The sequence below is a fragment of the Tachypleus tridentatus genome, chromosome 13 (assembly GCF_004210375.1).
Source record: "Tachypleus tridentatus isolate NWPU-2018 chromosome 13, ASM421037v1, whole genome shotgun sequence".
Taxonomy (NCBI): Eukaryota; Metazoa; Arthropoda; class Merostomata; order Xiphosura; family Limulidae; genus Tachypleus; species Tachypleus tridentatus.
Window position 1 is genome coordinate 167994736 of NC_134837.1, and position 20479 is coordinate 168015214.

The 20479-nt window shown below is 33.1% G+C and overlaps 1 protein-coding gene across 2 annotated transcripts in view; it reads right to left on the reverse strand.

Annotated features, from left to right (window-relative positions):
• Nucleotides 1-464: 464 nt before the first annotated feature.
• Nucleotides 465-20479, reverse strand: part of Aldh7A1 (aldehyde dehydrogenase 7 family member A1) — a 40996-nt gene continuing 20981 nt past the window's right edge. Inside the window, exons 2-7 of one of the 2 annotated variants that reach the window (XM_076477043.1) lie at nucleotides 16325-16603; nucleotides 14571-14876; nucleotides 12797-12973; nucleotides 10794-11000; nucleotides 10337-10429; nucleotides 465-1310 (exon numbers count right to left, since the gene is read on the reverse strand). In XM_076477043.1, coding sequence (XP_076333158.1) covers nucleotides 1191-1310; nucleotides 10337-10429; nucleotides 10794-11000; nucleotides 12797-12973; nucleotides 14571-14876; nucleotides 16325-16603 — 1182 coding nt within the window. In that variant the 3' untranslated portion in view covers nucleotides 465-1190. The remainder of the gene's footprint in view (nucleotides 1311-10336; nucleotides 10430-10793; nucleotides 11001-12796; nucleotides 12974-14570; nucleotides 14877-16324; nucleotides 16604-20479) is intronic. The other variant, XM_076477042.1, reaches the window with a different exon arrangement.

Genomic DNA, 20479 nt, shown 5'->3' on the forward strand with positions numbered 1-20479 from the left:
ACAAATCTAACCTGAAATTAAATAATTCATATGCTTGATTAAAATTTTCCTAAGTCTACATGTGTGTGTTTGTATGGCAGCCCTGCAAATTTGTTCCAGATTTACAATGAGTAGTAAGTTAACCTTTAAGAGCACATGATATAAAAGCAGATAGTAATAAATAACAGTAGTGAAAGTATTAGTTTATTAGATTTTTTAAAATAACAATTTTTGAACAAATCTAACCTGAAATTAAATAATTCATATGCTTGTTCAAGCAAGTTTTTATGAAAATATTTACTAAATGCATTAGTTTTTGTTAACTGTATTCACAGGTGGAAACTTATCTGTGTTTTGATTTTACATGGTGTCAACTAAGCCAGCCACGTAAATGTAAAAACTCTTGGCTTACAAAAATTCCATCCAAGGTAAAAACTGGGATGGGGAAATCTTTACTGAAATGAAAGAACTTGAGTTCCAATATATTTTTTTCTTTTTTTAGTGTTTGTTTAATAAACAGTTTCATTTTAACCAAAACAGTATTTTCGTTTCATTAAAGCAGATATTATGCTTTTCAGATTTTTAATTAGATACTAATCAATATCTGTGGATCAATGAGTCAAGTGTTTTATATTGATAATGATGTATTAATATGTATCATTGAAAATGACTAGTATTTTCATATATTTTGCTGCTCTTATGAATAAAATGAGATTCAAAATAGCAAACAAAAATGCAATACATATGAATAATTTCACGGTTTTAAAACAAAAAAGGCTCCATTGTTTCATTTTCATACTTATTGGATGTTTCATATAATGAAACCAAAAAACATTTTGTGCACCTTGGTACCAACATTTTTTTTTACTATTTTCTCCATATTATCTCAAAACCACAAGTCAGAAGTATAAATGTAACTTCTATAACAACTAAAACTAATATCGTAGTATCCAACAGTATACAAATGTTAACATTCAAAGTTATTAGCATTGCAGTAGAACAAAATAGGCACTTTAGAACTTTGATATTTATGAAGTGTTGCATTTTTAACAGCATGGCTAAAACCCATGACAACAATTACATCAGTGTTATGATGCTTTTGGCACATAAAGCAGTAACCATGATGATTCACAGTTGAGATATTCTTAAGATTCCTTTAGTGAAAGATTAAAAGCTATTTTTAACAAATATTGTATATAAAAACTAGGTCCTTATTCAAATTTAATTCCTTGAGCCAGGGGCAAGTCTTTGCTGTAATTTATAGTACAGGTTGATCTCCTCATATACTGTTTCCAAGCATCACTGCCTGATTCTCGTCCACCACCAGTGTGCTGTAAAACAGAAGGAATTGGGCTTAATTGAATTTATTCTGTTATTTTTCTATATATTTGCAAATATTAAATTCAAATTATAGCCTAGAATTTACCACAGAGATCAGATTTTCACAAATTACTTAAGTATATCTTCTAATCTAATTGTACAAACAAATTTGCATAATCTTGTAAATATATCTCTGTAAACAAACATAAATCTTTTAAAACTTTACATTTTCTAGGCTAAGTTGTATCAAAAATTTGGTTGCTGTAATGTTGTATATAAAAAAATGAAAAAAATAGTAGTCCTAAAATACGAGGTCTGTTCAAAAAATACGCAGACTGTTTGAATTGCGTGGCTCCAGTTGGTTCCAGGAGAATCCGCTTGGTGTCGCTAGGTTCGCACAGATCAGCTGATTACGACGACATTTCCCGATTGCAGATATCTTCATTTGTGTATTAGCTACGCAGTTTTAAGTGAAGTGCGATTTTTCCGTTTGGTGGATTTCAGAATGAATGACCTGAAGGAGCAACGACTTGCTGTGAAATTTTGTGTTAAACTTGGAAAATCTGCGACTGAAACTTTTGCTATGCTTAACATGGCTTATGGTGATGTTGCTGTGAAGCGTACGGCATGTTTCAAGTGGCATGAACGTTTCAAGGATGGTCGACAGTCCATTGAAGATGATGAGTGTCCTGGATTCCTTCCACGTCAACTGACGACCCACACGTCGACAAAATCAACACCTTGGTGCTGGCAAATCGACGTCTGACTGTCAGGGAGCTTGCTGAAGAGTGTGGGATATCAGTTGGATCTTGTTACGAGATTTTGACCGAAAAATTGAAGATGCACCGCGTTGATTCAAAATTTGTGCCTCAGAACTCATGAGTTTTTGGCCAAACACTCGATCACTGTTCTTTCCCACCCCCCCTACTCACCTGACCTTGCTCCTTGCAATGTTTTCTTGTTCCCCAAACTCAAAAGATCCTTGAAAGGAAGAAGATTTGAGAAGATTCCCAAGATTAAGGCAAATGCGACGAAGGAGTTGGAATACATTACAAAAGAAGCGTACCAGGACTGTTTCAACAAGTGGAAACAACGTTGAGATAAGTGTGTGCGTTGGGGAGGAGAGTACTTTGAAGGGGTCCCAGACCTGTAACTTCTAAATAAAGTACATTTTCTTTATGACGTCAGTCCACGTATTTTTTGAACAGCCCTTGTAGGACCAAAAAGATAGGAAACATCTGATAGAATGCGCACTCTTTCACCAGTAATGAAACTCATTGTTTCGTACCTGATGAAAACTGAACACTTGTTTCAAAGTTGAAGAAATAATTTAACTCTGACGTTACACAAGAAGCTAAGAACAAATATATCCCTTGACTATTTTTTACAATTGAATTACAGTAACAATATCATGCCATTCAAGCTATCAAGTGGGATTATACAGAATCTTTTTTACAACATTTAACAAATATGGCAGCTGCTCTTTGCAATACAAGTCTTATCCCTTCCTGGACCACAGGGATATCAAAAGTATTACAAGATATTTTTCTTTTGCAGTTTGGAAATATTAAACATGTTCCACAAGTTAGTGTAAGCTCACTAAAGCATATCTACTTTAAGCTTAAATATATTCATATAATGTAATTTAGTATGCCTATATTTTTTTAGGATGCGATTTCCAGTTTTGTTGAGACATCATTTTGAGAAACCATTAAAAAGGACTTATTTTGTCACATAATTTAAATTATTTGTGGATTAGAAAATTTAATTTCATTAATCCATTTAGTTTCAACTTCATTAATTATGTTTGTTAAGAATAAAGTAAGACAATAAGATATTTGTGCTTGTCCACCACAAACCTGATTAATATTTGTTAATATACTTCTGTTCATTCTTTATTTTGTTGATCGCAGTACTTGTACACATCATTTCCAGTTATAAATTATAAACAAACTAGATGATAACTGACAAAGATCTAGTGATGATCAAGGACATCAAATTTTAGAATGTCATCAATGTTACCTTTATCAGGTGAGGTACTGTGATTTTTGCAAACAATTTTCATTGCAAAAATCAACTTATGTGTAACAAATATATTTTACTTTCCTGCTAAGTCTTTTAATTTGTGTGTTGTTTAAATAAAATAAATAATATTTAACAATTATGGATTTGAGTTATCAGGATATACTGGTAAAACCTGATATTTTATTATAGAACGTTTATGTTCCTTTTAAAAATATATAATTTAACATAAAAACATTTGTAAAAAGGAAAATAATATTTAAAGAAACTATAAAGACTCTGAGATGTGTAGTTTGTTTCTGAATATCATAAATTTTCCCTCAGATTGTTTTGTTGGCTTCTACAAGAGCTTCATGCAGTAATTATTTCAAACCAAGAATTTCTGCTGAACTTTGTTTTACTAACACTACATTTACATAAATAATTTATAGTATTTTCTATCCAATCATAAACTAAATATTTGTTATAGCCATTTTCAGAGATGAGTTTATTTAATGATGTATTAAACTACATGCTTTGATATAAATGTAATGATAAAACCACTATAGCAGGGCTAGAAAATAAACTGAAAAACAACACAAATAATTATATTCTTAAGGGCTGACAGTTTCTTAACAAATACAAACTTATACTTCAGAATAGTCAAAAAAATTCTAAAATTGCAACTGCACAAAAACAAAGGCTAGAAAAATGATAAATACAATACAAAATATGAAATAAAAACTTTTTGAATTCATAACTGTGGATTCAGAGCTAGAATGATTTTTTGTCAGACTTTTAAAATTTGATATACAGGTATGTACAGTTGTAATAAGGCTAAACATTTTCAACTATATTACATTTTAATCCTACCCCAGCAAAACTACTTTTCTGAAATTCAATAAAAATAATATAAGCACAATAACTTTCCTGTTTATTCAAGAGTTTAAAGATTTAAAAATATGCATAATCTGGTAACTACATTGCCATGCAGTTTTCTACACACTGTAACTACATAGCAATACATTTGTCTGTACAATGTTAGCTTTGATAACTTTACAACTAAATGTAACAGACATAAATGGTTTTTTGTTTAAAATTAGACATAATCCTACTCAAAAAGAAAAGCTGTAATTTTCCTACACTGAAAATGTATTTTCTGATAGGTACTTCTCTCTCTTCACAAGATATAGCTGTTCCTATTTTGTGCTGCCCTCTATAAGAAAACCTTTCTAATCTATCCTAAAAGCCTTCTTCTCCTCATTATTGGAATGCAAAATTACAACATGTCTCTAATGCAAATCATCATGCCCAATCTCTCCACCCATAACAAAGAATTACTATCATCTATTGAACCATCATGTGAAGCATGTGACTCTTATGCATCACTACCACATTGTCACTTCACAGTTTGACAGAATACATAAGCACTGGAAGATTGTGTAGAGGAAGATGGGAATTGCAAATGCAGGGAAGTACCTATTTGAAATATGTTTTCAGTGTACGAAAATAAAACCTTTGATATGGTACATCCATCCTCTCACAAGATTAACTAGAGGGACCAACATGAGGAAAGAAAAGACATACCCCATAAAAGCTTCTGAAGGATGTTTTTGTATGAAGAGAGGCACCACATTACTTCTGATTCCCACATCTCCTTGCCATAACCAGCTAGGAACAAACATGGTAGAAGGAAAGGAGCACATCCATGTTAGAAAAGATAAGTCAAGAAATTAATCCCAACTGGAGAAGTATGAAAATTCAATCCCACAGAATTAAAGAGTGGATAATGGATGGTGTAGAATAGATATGGCATGGCAGATCATAGTTGGTAAGGCAACATCATCCAAAAACGCCTCAATGCTTACAGAATGCCATCCACGAGAGGGTAAAATGAGGATCATACCAGCTTCATATTAAGCCATAAAATCAGGAATTTGGGTAAAACACTGATTCTAGGGCATGATACAGGATGAGCATTGAGCCAAAGATCCAGCAATGCGACATCCAGTATCTGAGTAAAGTTTGTTTCATGTAATCAACTCTCATGACTGGGAGACTGATCTGAAACATCCAAACATTTATAACATCCTTGTTGCAAGAAAACAATGGAATGCTTAGAAAATAAATGGAAACATCCCACATATACCATCTGTGATCCACTACACAGAAAGAAGAATGGAAGAAGGAAGATACACAACTTCACATCTGTGAAAAGACTTAAGTTGACTGGTTCACTCATTTTGAGACTAGCTCAACAGGCACCAACATCCATATCAGGGTAAAATTAGTGCACCCAATCAAAGGGGCAAATTGTATTGAAAAGTTTCACTCCATGGTATATGTCACTCAATTCAAAGGATGGTATGCCTCCTACACTGGCAAAACTACTTACTCTCAACTGAATAGTTAGAGCCATCTTTGTGGAACCCATCCAGCAGGTTGCCTTCAAGGTCAACCACCATCCCAGCAGCTTAGGACTTGTAACCTGTAAGGACTCCTATATTCCACTGGAATAAGATGGGGGGGGGGATAGAGTAATGGAGAGTCCTGGAACTGCTACACCCTGGACAGTAAAATGGGTATTATGAAACTGTACTCTGAACAGCAAACCATACAAATTTATTCGATCTAGGCATGACATTGGTAAGCAGCTATCCCGTTCTGGTTTACCTATGGTGTCCATGGGTGGTACAACCTATTTATGAAGCAAATATCACTAGGTTAATGAGACACGGATTGAGTGCATGAATCAACTTGTACATGAATCAACATGTACAGTACAGACCTGCTTGTCAATGCAAAGAATACCAGGTCAAGTACTACTTGCTAGAGAGAGAGATCTAAGAGATGAAATTTGAAGTAACAACCCCTTAGAGAAAATAAAATAAAAAGAAAAAGTTACCTAGGATCATAGCTAAACAAAAGTTGAAGTATATGCACACATGGTATGCAATTCCCTGAGGAGCAGAAACTGTAACATGATGCAAGTAAAGGGAGGTGAACATTAACAGAATGGTCAACAAAAAAGAGAAGCAAGGGAAAAGTGAGATGTAAGATTTGATGAATTGTAACATGGAACACAGCATATTGGGATGGGGACAAAGGAAAACAAGCCAACTGAATTAAATGATGAACCCAACTGGAAAAGGTAAATATAGATAGATCCCAAGAAGGTTGCCACAAGATAACAAGACATAAATGAAAATCCCCAAAGGAAGCTGTGTAGACCATATAACAACAAAGAGCACACACAAGGCTCAGAAGTCAAACCAGATAAGGATGAGAGTATAGGTAATAATTAGACGGAAAGGATATGGGAGAAAAGTAGTAGTTATTCCCCTGAGCCACCAAGGTCTTGGGAAAAAAAAGAAATGACCTGAGTAAAGGAAAAAAAGATGTGGTAATATAGTGTGTGAGTGGCATCAACAGTGAACAGATAAAACCTGAAGCCACCTGCAGGCCAAAAGGAAAAGATAATATGCTTTAAGGGATAGGTCAAACAAAGAGCACAAGGCAATGGGCCCAAAGAGAAATAAAGTATGGGAATGGAACTAATGTTCCAAGCTCAAAGTACCTGACATCTAGACAAATGAGTCCAGCAAAAATGGATCAAATGGCAAGAATAAGGGAAAAAAGATCCTGAAGAAATCAGAAAACCAAAAAGTTTGAGATAAGGCTGCTCAATAACCCAACATTGAGGAAACCAAAAACCTCTTCTCAAAATGCCACATAAGAAACTCTGAGACACAAGCTGCCATAGGATGGGAAGCTGAATAGTACCCCTGAGCCAAAATACAGGTGAAAAACATTTCAATTCTGCTAATACATAATCACAGATAAATGAAGAACAATAGAAGCTAAATGAAATATCACCCAATACAAAAAACCAGATCTCCTTGAAAGGCATTGGACAAAAGCCAGGCACGAAGTTGGAAGATATAAAGTGTTGGATGTAAAACTTGGGACTAGGATTGACAAAAAAGGTTGGGGAATAAAGGAAGAAAGATGGGAAAAACGACTGTAACTGGAGTAGTTGAGGAAATTACAGTTGAGCAGACCAATAAGGAGCAACCAGACAGACTTTGCATGGAGAAGTATGGATTTCATGAAGCAACTGGAGAGAGGAATGAACACAAAGAAACTTTACTGACCAATTCTAGATAGCCAAAGTCCAAAGGGGAAGTAGGGATTAAAGTAAAGGTAACTGCTGATTGAGGGAAGTGTCAAATGTATTAATATGAGGAATACCACACTGATTGCAAATCCACCAAAAACAATGGTAAGAAGGGATCATTCTGTTAGGCAACCCAGTTGGGTCAGGAGAACAATCTGTCACAAGGTTGAAAGCCTTCAGTATGTGACACACCAAAGAAGAGTGATGATCTTGAGCCCAAAAGAGAAAACCCAACTTGAGAGAACACAGGGATCTCAACTGGATGTCACCTTAATGAATGAAATGAGCCACCTCTGTTAAATTGTTGGAATGGCTCCCAATCAGATAATTTTTTTGAGATGGGATGGAAGTGACAATCAGCAAGAAGTTTCAGGACGTTAATATGAAGAGAATATCCCCCACACACCAACTACCTGAAGCCTCCAGGTGTTCAACCCATGCACCCCAGCCCTATAGTGATGCATCCATGGACAGAAGTAAATCTGACTACTGTATGAGTCTTGTCTAACCACCATTGGAGATCATGCACAATGTGGGAAGCAAGGGATCCTGAGCAAGGTTACAAAGGTCATGAGGGACCCACTGAAGGATTTGTATATGAACTTAGCTGAGGGTTATGTAAGGAGTCATGAAAGACCTCATGTCCAGAAGAAAGAGAACATCACAAGCAGATAGGTCATTCTGAACAAAGTTCTATAGAACAGATCAAATAGGCCAAATAAATGGGTATTAAAGAAAACACCCAGATGAATGAAATACTGTGGATGATGAAGGAATGACTTCTCCAATTTGATCAATCAGCTCACTCAAGCAGCTTCAAGAAGGAGCTGGTACGTATGGTTGGCCAATTCCCATTTGGAATAAGCAAGCAGAATCCAGTTGTTCAGGTAAAAGCATAAGTGCAACCTCAGGGCATGAAGATCTAGAGTGAAGGTTCCAAAGCCAGGGTAGAGCACAAAACTGGTACCCCACCCCTTGATAGACAAACCAAAGAAAAGGACAAGAACATTTTGCTGTGGAAATATGCAAAGAAGCATTAGAAAAATCCATCATATCATCCAAAGACTCAGAAAAAAAAGAGTCACTAGGGTAAGATGGATATGGGAAAGTTGGGCATTAGTACTTGTGAGGAGCTTCTGACAGGAGATAGATCCAAAATAGGTTTCACAAAAGAGTCAGCAGGGTAAGATGGACATTGGTTATACAAACAGGAGATTTGAGTTCCACCTTTCAATAAGGAAAAATTGAATTCAACAATTGTTAGTCCAGATATGGACAGTCAACCCCATGATAAGAGAGAGAGGACTGATCCAAAGCCTATGGGGGATGAGGCATACTAATACTGAAATTTACCTGGATGGTGAAATGTTTGGTGTGAAACCATTTATCAGAGGATAGGAAAAAATAAATAAGGTCATAAGAAATAGAAGCAATGGACAAAACATCACATACTAGAGAAAGCCAATAAAGGTCTAACAGAATCTGCAAGTAGGATTTAGGAAGGCACAATGAACTTTATGGGGTAGATGAATGATAAAAATTCTTGTCAGCCTAACAAGACTAAAAAAAAACCCAAAAAAACTTGTAATGAAAAGGAGCAACAGCAGGAGACAAACGATGTCCTATATAATGCTCAATCTCTCTGCAAATAAATGCTGATAAATCCTCAATGAGTTGCCCATATCTGTGGCCTAAAGTATAGTATCAAACAAATAAGGTAACATAATGTTTAGGGACAACAAGGAAGATGTTGGTGCATTTCAGCTGTCCCATTCTCTAAGCGAACCTAAAATATAAAAAAAAAATTGAAAGCTAGCATTTATCATTTATATACCTATTAATCTTTCTTTTAAACCAACTCAAATTTACTGCTTCCACAACATCCAAAGGCAACCATTTCCACGAGCCAACCACCCTCTTTGAAAAATAAAATCCTATTAGTTGAAAATGACTTTTACTTGTAAATATATATTTATATTCCCTAGATCTATAATTTTTTCTGTTAAGTATGAAAAATGGTGATGCATCAACATTATCAATTCATTTTACAATCTTCAACACTTCAATGAGATCCTAACTCTTAAAAAAAAAAATAATTAAGGATCTTAATCTTTCCTCATGTAACAACCCCTCCATCCCAAGTACCATCTTTGTAACCCACTTCAACAATTCAATGTCCTTCCTAAGGTAAGGAGCCCAAGAATGAACACAATATCCCAAATGTGGCCTAACCAGTGACCTATACAATGAAACTCTCACATGTTTAGAATTGTATTCAATATTTCTGTGTATATATAATCTAAAATCTATTTTCCTACCACTAGCAAAGTACAGTGTTTAGATGGCTTAGCAGACTGATCGGCCATTACACAAACATCGTTTTCTTTCATGACATTGTTAAAGCTATTCCAAACAGTTATAATTCAAATTAAGATAATCCACGTGCAATATCTTGGCTTTATCATAATTAAAGCCCATCTCCTCTTATTTGCCCAACTCACTAATTGATGTAAATCCTTCAGCAAAGCATCATTTTAACAGCTAGCAACACTAAAACTCTAAATATTCTGCAAACTGAAGTAATTTATTGACCATTCCTTCAACTATTTAGTTAATATAAATGAAAAACAGCAATGGTCCTAAGATTAAGCTCTGAGGTACACTACTTGCAACCTTAATCCAGTTTGACTGAGCTCAATTTACAATCCTCTGTTTTATTCTATCAAGCCACTCTTCTATCCAAATAGTTAACTTAATTCCCCACACCTATAGAGATATGTTTTTACAAGCCTTTTATGTATCTTGTTATTTCATCTTTTTCCACTGATTTAAAAGTTCCATAAAAACAAAGAAGCTCACTTTTTCACCACCAAAGGCACCACCTATTTCAGCTCCACTTGTTGGAATATTGACATTCACTATGCCACAATCTGAACCTTTAGGTCCTAGCCACTGTAAGTGGTATAAGATGAGTGAGTCAGAATTATAATAATCGGAAATCAAAAATAATATCAGTTCAGCTATAAAAATATGGCACTTTTGGGATTATAACAGGATATTTTAGAAAACACAGATTAATTATAATACATTCAATTACAATAAACTATTTTACCTTCATAAGTAATATATTTTGTTACATAAAAAATATCTATAAATTACAACTTGTTCAATAAAATTATTGATTTAAGTCATATCAGATTAGTTACTATAATTTATAACAAGGCAATTTATATATGTATTTTTTATTTCTTAATAATGAAATAACACTATTTAGGAACCAAATAAATAAATGAATAAAAAACTTTGTACCACGTACCTTGAACACAGTTTCCAAATTTTTTGTGAATATACTACTGGATAAACCTTGTTTTACTTCATTATTCCAGGCAAATCCTTCTTCAGTGTTTTTCATTTGGAGGATGTACACTATAGGAGCAAATGTCTCTCTGTGCACAATCTCAGCATCATGGGTTAATCCAGATATAATTGTGGGCTCTACAAAATTCCCAGGCCTGTCAACAATCTGTATAATTAAAAAACTTAAAAGTTAATACTGATTCACACAGTTACAAACATGCCACAATAATACAAGAGGCCAGCAGTTTCAAATACACTCACAACAACATGCATGTTAATGCATTTCAGAAACAAGCCATTTTTAATATATCTACTAGTCCTGAGATTGTTTAATTAATGCCCTAGATATTTAAACTTCTTTCAAGATCTTGTTTTGTTACATTTAGTCCAATGCTTATAAGTTAATAGCAAGGTGTATTGATTTGACTTAGGTATGAAAACGTTACAAGTGAATATGCTATAAGGTTAATTAACCATTTTGTGACAGACTTGGTATAATATACATAACTTTGTAAACACATTTGCACAAGTTAAGTATTTACACTATAACTATTGATACAGTACGTGCATCTTCACAGAATTTGGTGGACTTTTAGTAAACAATACAAGTTATATGTATACAAAAAATCAGATTCTTTAACAAAATATTTTTACTAATGATTTGTTTGTGAAAATATAGTCTGTTTCATTACTAGTTCAAGTGCAAAAGTGATTTCACGTTATGATTAAAAAGCAACAACTATTCTGTCTGGAAAACCTCAAATATCATTTGTGTAATTTCTAAAACTTTGTAAATATGTTTGAATCATTTGTTTTCAGTAAACCTTTATGTTTTATGTTATTTTCTAAACCCTAACTATTTGGGGTTTGTCATTTACCTGACCTTGTAACAAACATAAAGAATTAGGAATTAAATATAAGTTATGTTTTTTTCATGCTAGAATGACTACATATTATATAACATGAAAATACAGTCTTAATCTATGCAGTTTATGTCTCATAAAGTTATATATTCATTATACTGACTTTGCAGTCATGTCCAACTAACATTAAATAACATATGTTAAAGCAGTGCACATGCACTCGTGTTACTATATCCAGTGATATAAAACTGACCTTTAGTCTTTACAATGTGACCCTGTCTTGACTGTGTTCTAATGGATTAGTATATTGTAATATACAGTAACATTTCAATTATTATACATTTATATATACACACACACACAAATTATTACTAGTTAGAAATAAGTAATGAAACTTATTTTTCTTGAAATATAGAACAATAAATACAGAAGTAAAGCAAACAATTATCTCTTTTAGCTACTGGACACAAATTTTGCATGTGGAGGATATGAAACAATTTAATTTTTTTACACTTTATGTATACAGTTAAATAATCTAAACATCATAAATAACTATAATGATACTACAGAATTCTGCTATAATTTATTAAGCTTACTCACTTAGCTGTATTTAGGTGAAAAAGTGAAACTCTGAGTAGTCTAAAGACACGATCTACCTCCTTGAATCTTGATTTCATATTCATTACAATTATTTTAAAAAGTACATATTAAATGTTTAATGTAAAAGGATAATTAGAGAAACTCTAAACTGTAACTAAACTTTTATTCAGATTCAGAAATACATTTATTTAACTATCATCCTACTGTCTTTATATCTACATACATCTTTACCCTAAACACCTATGTTCATTTCAATTCATACATACCTCTAATTTAAATCTTTTTCTTCCTTCACATTAAAATGTATTTATTTTCTAAATCACATCTTCAATCTCATCTAGGTACACCTTCCTTTACATTCTACTTTATGTCACATGTTGATAAATCTGTCCCTATGTACTTTATTCTGATCTAAAATTACTTTATCCTCTGTTCTATGTATTCTCAGTTACAAATATTCATCTCCTTATAATTCTATTTTATTTTTATCTAGAAGTACCTTTCCTCCATATTCTATCTTCCCCCCCTGTTTCTGGGCATCCTCCACTGCTTTCATATACATCTCTACTCCTTGTTTACTGTGCATAGGTCCATACAAAGTACCCGGTTCAAGTGGATCCCCCATATGAACTTGAGTATATGCTTTCTTCAGTCTTTCTAAAACTTCATCATATAGCTGAATAGAAAGAAGTAATTAAAGATTGAGGGAAGAATCATGAAGCAAAAACAGCTACACCGTAAATTAAAATCCTTACCTTCAGTTATGTTCAAAAAACAATACAGCATATAAAACTAAACCAAAACAACAAATATTACATACAAATTGCAATGTGAGAATGTTATAATATACCACAGAAAGATTTACTTGCACATCTAGTGTTCACAAAAGTGGCAAGAATATAGCTATCATAATTCTATTCTCAAACCACACATATGAAATGAAACAAGAACAAGATAATTACTATAACTGTAAGTGCTCAAAACCAAGTCTTCCATCTTTTCTGTATTTAAAACTATAATCCACCATTTGCAGCCACTTATATGAAGGAGGCTGCTTCTAATGAAAAAAAAATACAAAGACATGGAGCTAGAAAAATAAATTATAAAAAAGAAACAACAAATAAGTCACTGAGGATGATAGGCAGAGCTCTCAAAATTTGCATTCCAGCCTCTCTAATAATCAGAAACAGCTCTGATATCTTATAAATTAAGTAATTATTATTGGTAGAAGAATTAAATAATCAAATTTACTCTATAACTTCAATTTGGTATGCTATAAACTGGATGCTAGATGTGTGAATTATCTTAAGCAACTATGCATGTTACTTGCTTATCTAAGGTAATGTTAACATGTGATAAGCACCAATACTATTTTGTGGGACATATTACTTGTGAACATAGTCTTTAAACTAATTATTTATCTTTAACTATGTCAAATTATATACTTTCCAATATCAATCTCTTATAATTCTATTCAGAATTATGGATGAATTTATAGATATAACAATAATGCTCTGATTATGCTAGAATATGCTATTCTCCAAAGTCAAAACGGCTATAATAAATACTGTTAAAAGGTAGTCAATAAGCCAATATCTATATATTCATTGGAGAGGAGGGCTTTAGTCAAGATGTGAAATGTTGCTGAGGCTTTTATGTTGATAATGTTTGGAAATGCACATTCTAGATCATTAGAAATTAATATCACAAAATACTTCACATTTTCAAAATATAAGAATGAGTAACAATTGTTTTCCAGCTTTTATTCTTTTAAATAATGTAATGTATGTTACAAGTTTTATGTTCATGCTTTTGTTAAAATAATAAAGAATACTAATGTGGACAGTTGAAAGATTTTATCTAAGGTAAGCATGTTAAACGTGGGGTAAAGTAAGTATATTTCTTTTCCCTTAGGTCTTACGGTTTTAATATGAGTTGTACTGTTCATCAAAAATTGAATTTTGAAATCAGAGCAAATTAAACAAATAATAATCTAATACACTATGCTAGAAAAGAAATGCTATTCACTAAATTATCTCTTGGGTAAGAAATTAACTTTATCATACTTTGTAAAATATATTTAAAATAATATCATCTAGTTTTCCACTTTATTAAAACTCCTTTATTTTTATACATAAGAGACACATTTTTGAAGTTCATAAAGAAAAATCAATAAATATTTAAGGAAATATATGCTTTAAAAATGCTTATTTTTTTCCAGTAACTTTGGATGCTTTCTTTTAGTAACTGAAATTATTTTGTAATGTTCTTACCTTTTCATGGATGATGAGTCTTCTGGTTGTAGTGCATCTTTGGCCTGCTGTTCCCACGCAAGCAAATAAAGCTGATCTCACCACCATGTCAACATCTGCATCTTCACACACAACTATAGCATTATTACCTCCAAGCTCCAGAATTTTTTTGCCAAATCTCTTGGTAACAGCCTGGGCTACTTTATGTCCTGTAGCAGTGCTTCCAGTAAATGACACTAAAGGCAGTCTAGTATCATTGGCAATAGCATCTCCAATTTCACTTCCACCACAAACCAGAGAACAAATGGCACCAGGAAGACTGTTTGCCTATAGTTCAGAAAAATAAAAATGCCACAAACAAAAGTATAAAACAATGTTTCTTTCTTTGTTTAAAATTTAAAAAAATGGTTTCTAGACCAAAAGTCAGAGGTAATAAGGTTTTCTTCTAATAAATTATTCAACCTTTTTATTCACATATATCATAGAAAATATTAATTAAACAATAAGCATATTACACACAAGTAGACTTATTCATAAAAAATTCAGATATTATCAGTCTCAGCTTAAATAGCACTGAAGCATTAGTATTTCATTTTGCTTTGTGATATATACTTTATACACCCTTGTGCAAATTAATTGAAACAAATGATCATTTTACAATATTTTCAGCATGGCAGCCAGTATAGGCTTGCTGGACCTGCTGATTTCTTTAATAGTCATTTTTTCACACAGACGGCATCATTAGCTGTGTTTTGCAGTACGGTCGATCTATTTTTGGGATATATGATGAAATTTTGAGGAATATTACATCATTCAAAATTGCATTAGAAGGGCAAGGATACCAGTCAAAAAACAACTTCTTACCAACTCAATGAAGAAAAAACGATATCAATGGGGTCTGAAATACAAAAACTGGATGCAAGAACAATGGAGGAAGGTGTTATTCATTGATGAGACTCATTTCTTCGTACAGGGTCAAAGAAGTCTTCATGTTCGCAGATCTCCAGGTGAGAAACTTTGAGAATCTCACATCAATCAGTTCGTAAAACATCCTTTGAAAAAGATGTTTTGGAGCTTTTTCAGCTACTATGGCATTGGAGGCTTACAAATCCTGGAAGGTATGATGCAAGGACCACAGTACATCGAAGTTTTGCAGAGAAGAGTCGTTCCAGAATTGAAAAAGAGATTTCCAGATGGATCTGGCATTTTTCAGCAAGATCTGACTCCGTGCCACACATTGAAACTTGTGAAGAATTTTATGACTACAACGCAAATAAAGGTGCTGGACTGGCCTGGAAACTCTCTGGACTTAAATCCTATTGAAAATCTATGGGCAATTTGTAAAGAAAGACTTTGAGGAAAAGACTGTACTACGAATGAATAGCTAATTGAGGTGTGGTACCGCAATCCAAAAATTAGTAAATATTGCAGTCAACTTGTGGACTCGATGCCAAAGCAGATTAATGATCTTCTGAAAAATAAAGGCAGTCATATCATGTATTAATTTGTGAGTAATTTTTGAATTCTCAGAAATAAAACGCAAAAAACTGAAAAAATCATAATTTTCCGTTTTGTTTCAATTAATTTGCACAAGGGTGTATTTTGTTCTTCTATCAACTCTGACCTCACATTACTAACAAATAAATTAGAAGTCTATAACACAAAATCTTGAACACCATTAGGTGTTAAACACATATTCTCAGATCTGAATTCTACCACTTATAAATTGTTTTTGCATATGGAGTTACTTTGTCTACCAGTAAGTCTATTCTCACCTCAAACACTGAAGACAGAGTTTTAATTACAGCAATACTTGTTAATGGAGTAGAAGGGGCTCCTTTCCACAAAACAGTGTTTCCACAGGCTAGAGCTAAAGCATTGTTCCAACCATAGACTGCCACAGGAAAATTGAAAGCTGAGATGACCCCAATAGCACCAAGAGGATTCCACATTTCAATCAGTGAATGACCAGGACGTTCTGATGGAAAGACTTTCCCTTCCATCATTCTTGACAAGCCAACAGCATAGTCACAAATATCAATGTATTCCTGAACCTATAAATATAATTTATTAAAATAACACTGGAAAAAGTAATGAAAGTTACTAAAACCAACTTCATAGAAATTTTAAACAGCATTTAAAACAACACAATTGACACTTTTTAAAAGTAATAGTAGTACATAACTTATAAAGCACTATTTTTAATTTATTAAAAAAAAACACACCCAAGGGTTATTTTATACCCATTGTCTTTCAATATCAGCACCACATCAAATCACAAATGTAATATAATATTCTAAACAATTAGAATGTTAAAAATCACCTTACTTGAAAATGTCTTTGAGATAGATACTTCTATGTACCATTAAAAAACTGTTACCTTGCACTCAACTGCTGTGGAATATCCTGCACATACTACAAGCCATGAACAAAATTACCACCCCTACACACATCTACTTGTATTGTATAAGACTATGACATGGTCATAATAATGCTATAGTGTTCCAACAACAGAAGGGTAACACAGCCTTTACTTCAGTAACCTCCTTCAGCATTAGCACATGATCAAAAGCTATTAAAGTGGAGAAGAAGGGTGGGAAGTATCTATCTGAAATACTTTTTCTGATAAAGAAAACAGTATCTTCAGAAATGTTACTTACCTCTCTAAGCCACTAAACACTATAATGTCACATTAAAAATAGTAGAGAGGTCAGTGGACAATGGTTTAATTTATAATGATTAAAGACAGTAAGCATGAGGCAGATTTAAGGGTAGGACTACATCTAGTAGTGTTATTATGTTGTTGTTAAGTTTTTTTTTAAAGGTGTAGAATCAGTCATGTCAACTCTACAGATATACTACCAAAGCAGTCTCACAGAAAACCCCATCTAAGCTTTCGGCACTGAGGTGTGGATGAGTTTAATATTTTCTGGATTTCAAGCAAGTATACCCTAGCCACGTGGCAGGACCTGATGACACCAATCACAGTAAATGTAGTGTTTAGTTGATGAGGGTTTCTTCTCTTTCTACACTGAATGTATACAAAAGAATGATATATATTTGATGGTTTCATGAAATGTGTGAGGGACTTGGAGATTAAACTACATCAACAAAAGAGTTGAAAAACAAAATCAACAAGCAAAACCTGAAACATTACAGTAGTGATGTAAGTAACAGATGATGAATCTGTTATAAATCCACAAACCAGCTCGCAAGATCACCACAGACACCATCAATGGAGGTAAGAGAGTGAGTGATATACTTAATTTGAAAAAAGGTGGCATTAAAAAGGGTTCACTCATACTTGCCTAAAAAGGAATAAGCCTGAGGAAAGAGCTTAAAAACCCAAATGTTAAAAGTAAATGAGGATAAGTCACCAGAGAAGATGATGAGCCATGACATAAAAGGTGATAGTGGTATAAGACAGGCAGTCAAGTCGGATAGCAAAGGTCAGACTTAATTGGACATAAATGATTAAAGTCCACATCTACACTAAGCTATACATCACTCTAATTAAGGTTTTAATAGCTATATCAGCTATTTTTCAAATATAGTTTTACTTCAAGTGGGTTTCTCATCATCATGAATTACTTTTGATGCTATTATTTCTACCAAGAACACTAAATATCTCCCTCAGTAAAAAGCAAGTTTTAACTGGTGTGAGGCCAACCAAGTTAGCTAGCTTAAGCAAGATGTAACAGTATCAATTCAGAATTAATTTGCTCATCTTAGACTTGGGTCATTGATAATATATTCAGGTCTAGACTGGATATAAGTCTCAGTATTGTCTGTAAGTTTGTAAAACTGTTGTATATAAACCATCATTTATAGTAACTATTAGTGACAACTGTTATTACAAATTGTATTATTTTTATGTTTGTATATTAAAATATATTTGTTAAAAAAAGAAATTGAGTGTAGCAATCTTATTAGCAAATAACAAATTTAATACATATTAACATTTAACTATTAAGCTCAAATTTCTGGTTATTTGAAATAGTTATACGTAATGTGCATAACATAATGAAATGGAGACTCACCCAAAATAAGTAATAATATGTAACAATGGCCATTCAAAATACTATCACACCTTACGTTCAGACAATGCAGCTCAATCGACTAGTATATAAGAACAGCACTACTGTTCTCAGCCTGAAGCTGCCAGTCAAGACAGGTACTGAATATCTTAACACAACTTTATAGTGTTTCAAACAACAAATGAAAAGAAGAATGAGGAACAGAATCCAATAATCTTTGATCACCTGAACATGAATGATATCCAGGTGTTTAACAACAGTGACTATTACAAGGAGGATTCAGCTCCCATCAACACAAGTCCACCTGGGATTAAACCTCCATGGAATAGAAGAAGAGTTCCCAGCCTTATGGATTATAAATCCATTGGTCTTACATTAGTAGTGGGAAAAACCTTGGAAAGTCTGTTAAAATATGCCTTGCAAAGCCATTTAATAGTGTTTAGAATGTCATTTAATAGTCAACATGTTTTCACAAAGGCATAATCTTGTATTACATCTCTTTTGATGTTTTTTGAAAATCTTACTGCTTATGTGGTTGAGATTTGGTGTCTCTGGATTTTCAGAATATATTTGACAAGGTGCCACATAAAGAGCTTATTATAATATAATCTCTTAGGTGTGGGGGTAAACTAGATAACTGACATAAGAGTGGCTTGATAGAAAAATAAAGCAGAGGGTTGTTATAAATGGAGTTCAGTCAAACTCAATTAATGTTGCACATGGTGTACCTCAGGGCTCAGTCTTATGATCTTTGCTCTTTTTGAATTACATCAATTACATAGATGAAAGAATAGTCTTTAAATTACTTAAATTAGCAGATAATATTAAGGTTTTGGGTGTTGTTAGCTGTGAAGAAGATGTTTCTAATTTACAAATAAATTTAGGTTATTTAGTGAGTTGAGCAAATAAATGGCAAAGAGTTTTAATTGTAATAAATGAAAAATAATGTATTTGGGTTATCCTAATTTGAATGAAAATAACCTTAACAGTGTTATGAAAGAAATGAAGGAAATGGATCTTGGTGTAATATTTGATCAGTCTCTAAAGCCATCCAAGCAGTGTGATGATGCTAGTTGAAGGATAAACAGAATTTTATATTGTACCTAGTGAAATGTTGAATATAAGCCAAAAGAGGTTATAATTTCATTGTACAAGTCACTGGTTAAGCCACATTTTGGAATATTGTGTTCAGTTTTGGGCTCCTTAGTTTAGGAAACACATTGAATTGTTGGAAATGGTTCACTGAAGGTTTACTTGAATTTTGTCTGGGATGGATGAGTTGTTATATGAGGAGGGGCAGAAATTTCTCAAACTGTTTTCTCTTGAGAAAAGAAAAGATAGGTGGGATCTGATTGAGATGTTTAAGATTGTAAAGGGAATGGGTATGGCTGATGCATCATACTGTTTTGATATTTAACAGTGAGAAAAGGAGGACAAGAGTACACAAATATAAGTTTTAGCAGGGAAGGAGTCATCTTTAGGTATGACAATTTTATTTTTATAACAGGTGGTTGGCCTTTTGAATTGGTTGCCTTCAAATGTCATAGTGGCAGTAAATGTTCATTTAACAAAAAGCTTGATAAATAAATGAATGATAATGGCAGAATTTAAGATTATTTGAATTTTAATTATTAATAGTTTTAGTTTACTTTAGGGGATGGAACAACATGTCTCATGTTTTTGCAAAATGTTATGTTAATATATGTACCATGACAAATGGTACAACATTGATCGCGAAGAAGTTCACCACCGATGATGACCACAAACCAGGAGAAGGATAATGACCTACAGGAACAAATGATACAGGAAGCATGAAGTCAGAGATTCAAAAGAAAGGTTGGGGAAGAGCAAAACAGATGATACTGAGATCCAACTTAGAAATAGTAAAAACAA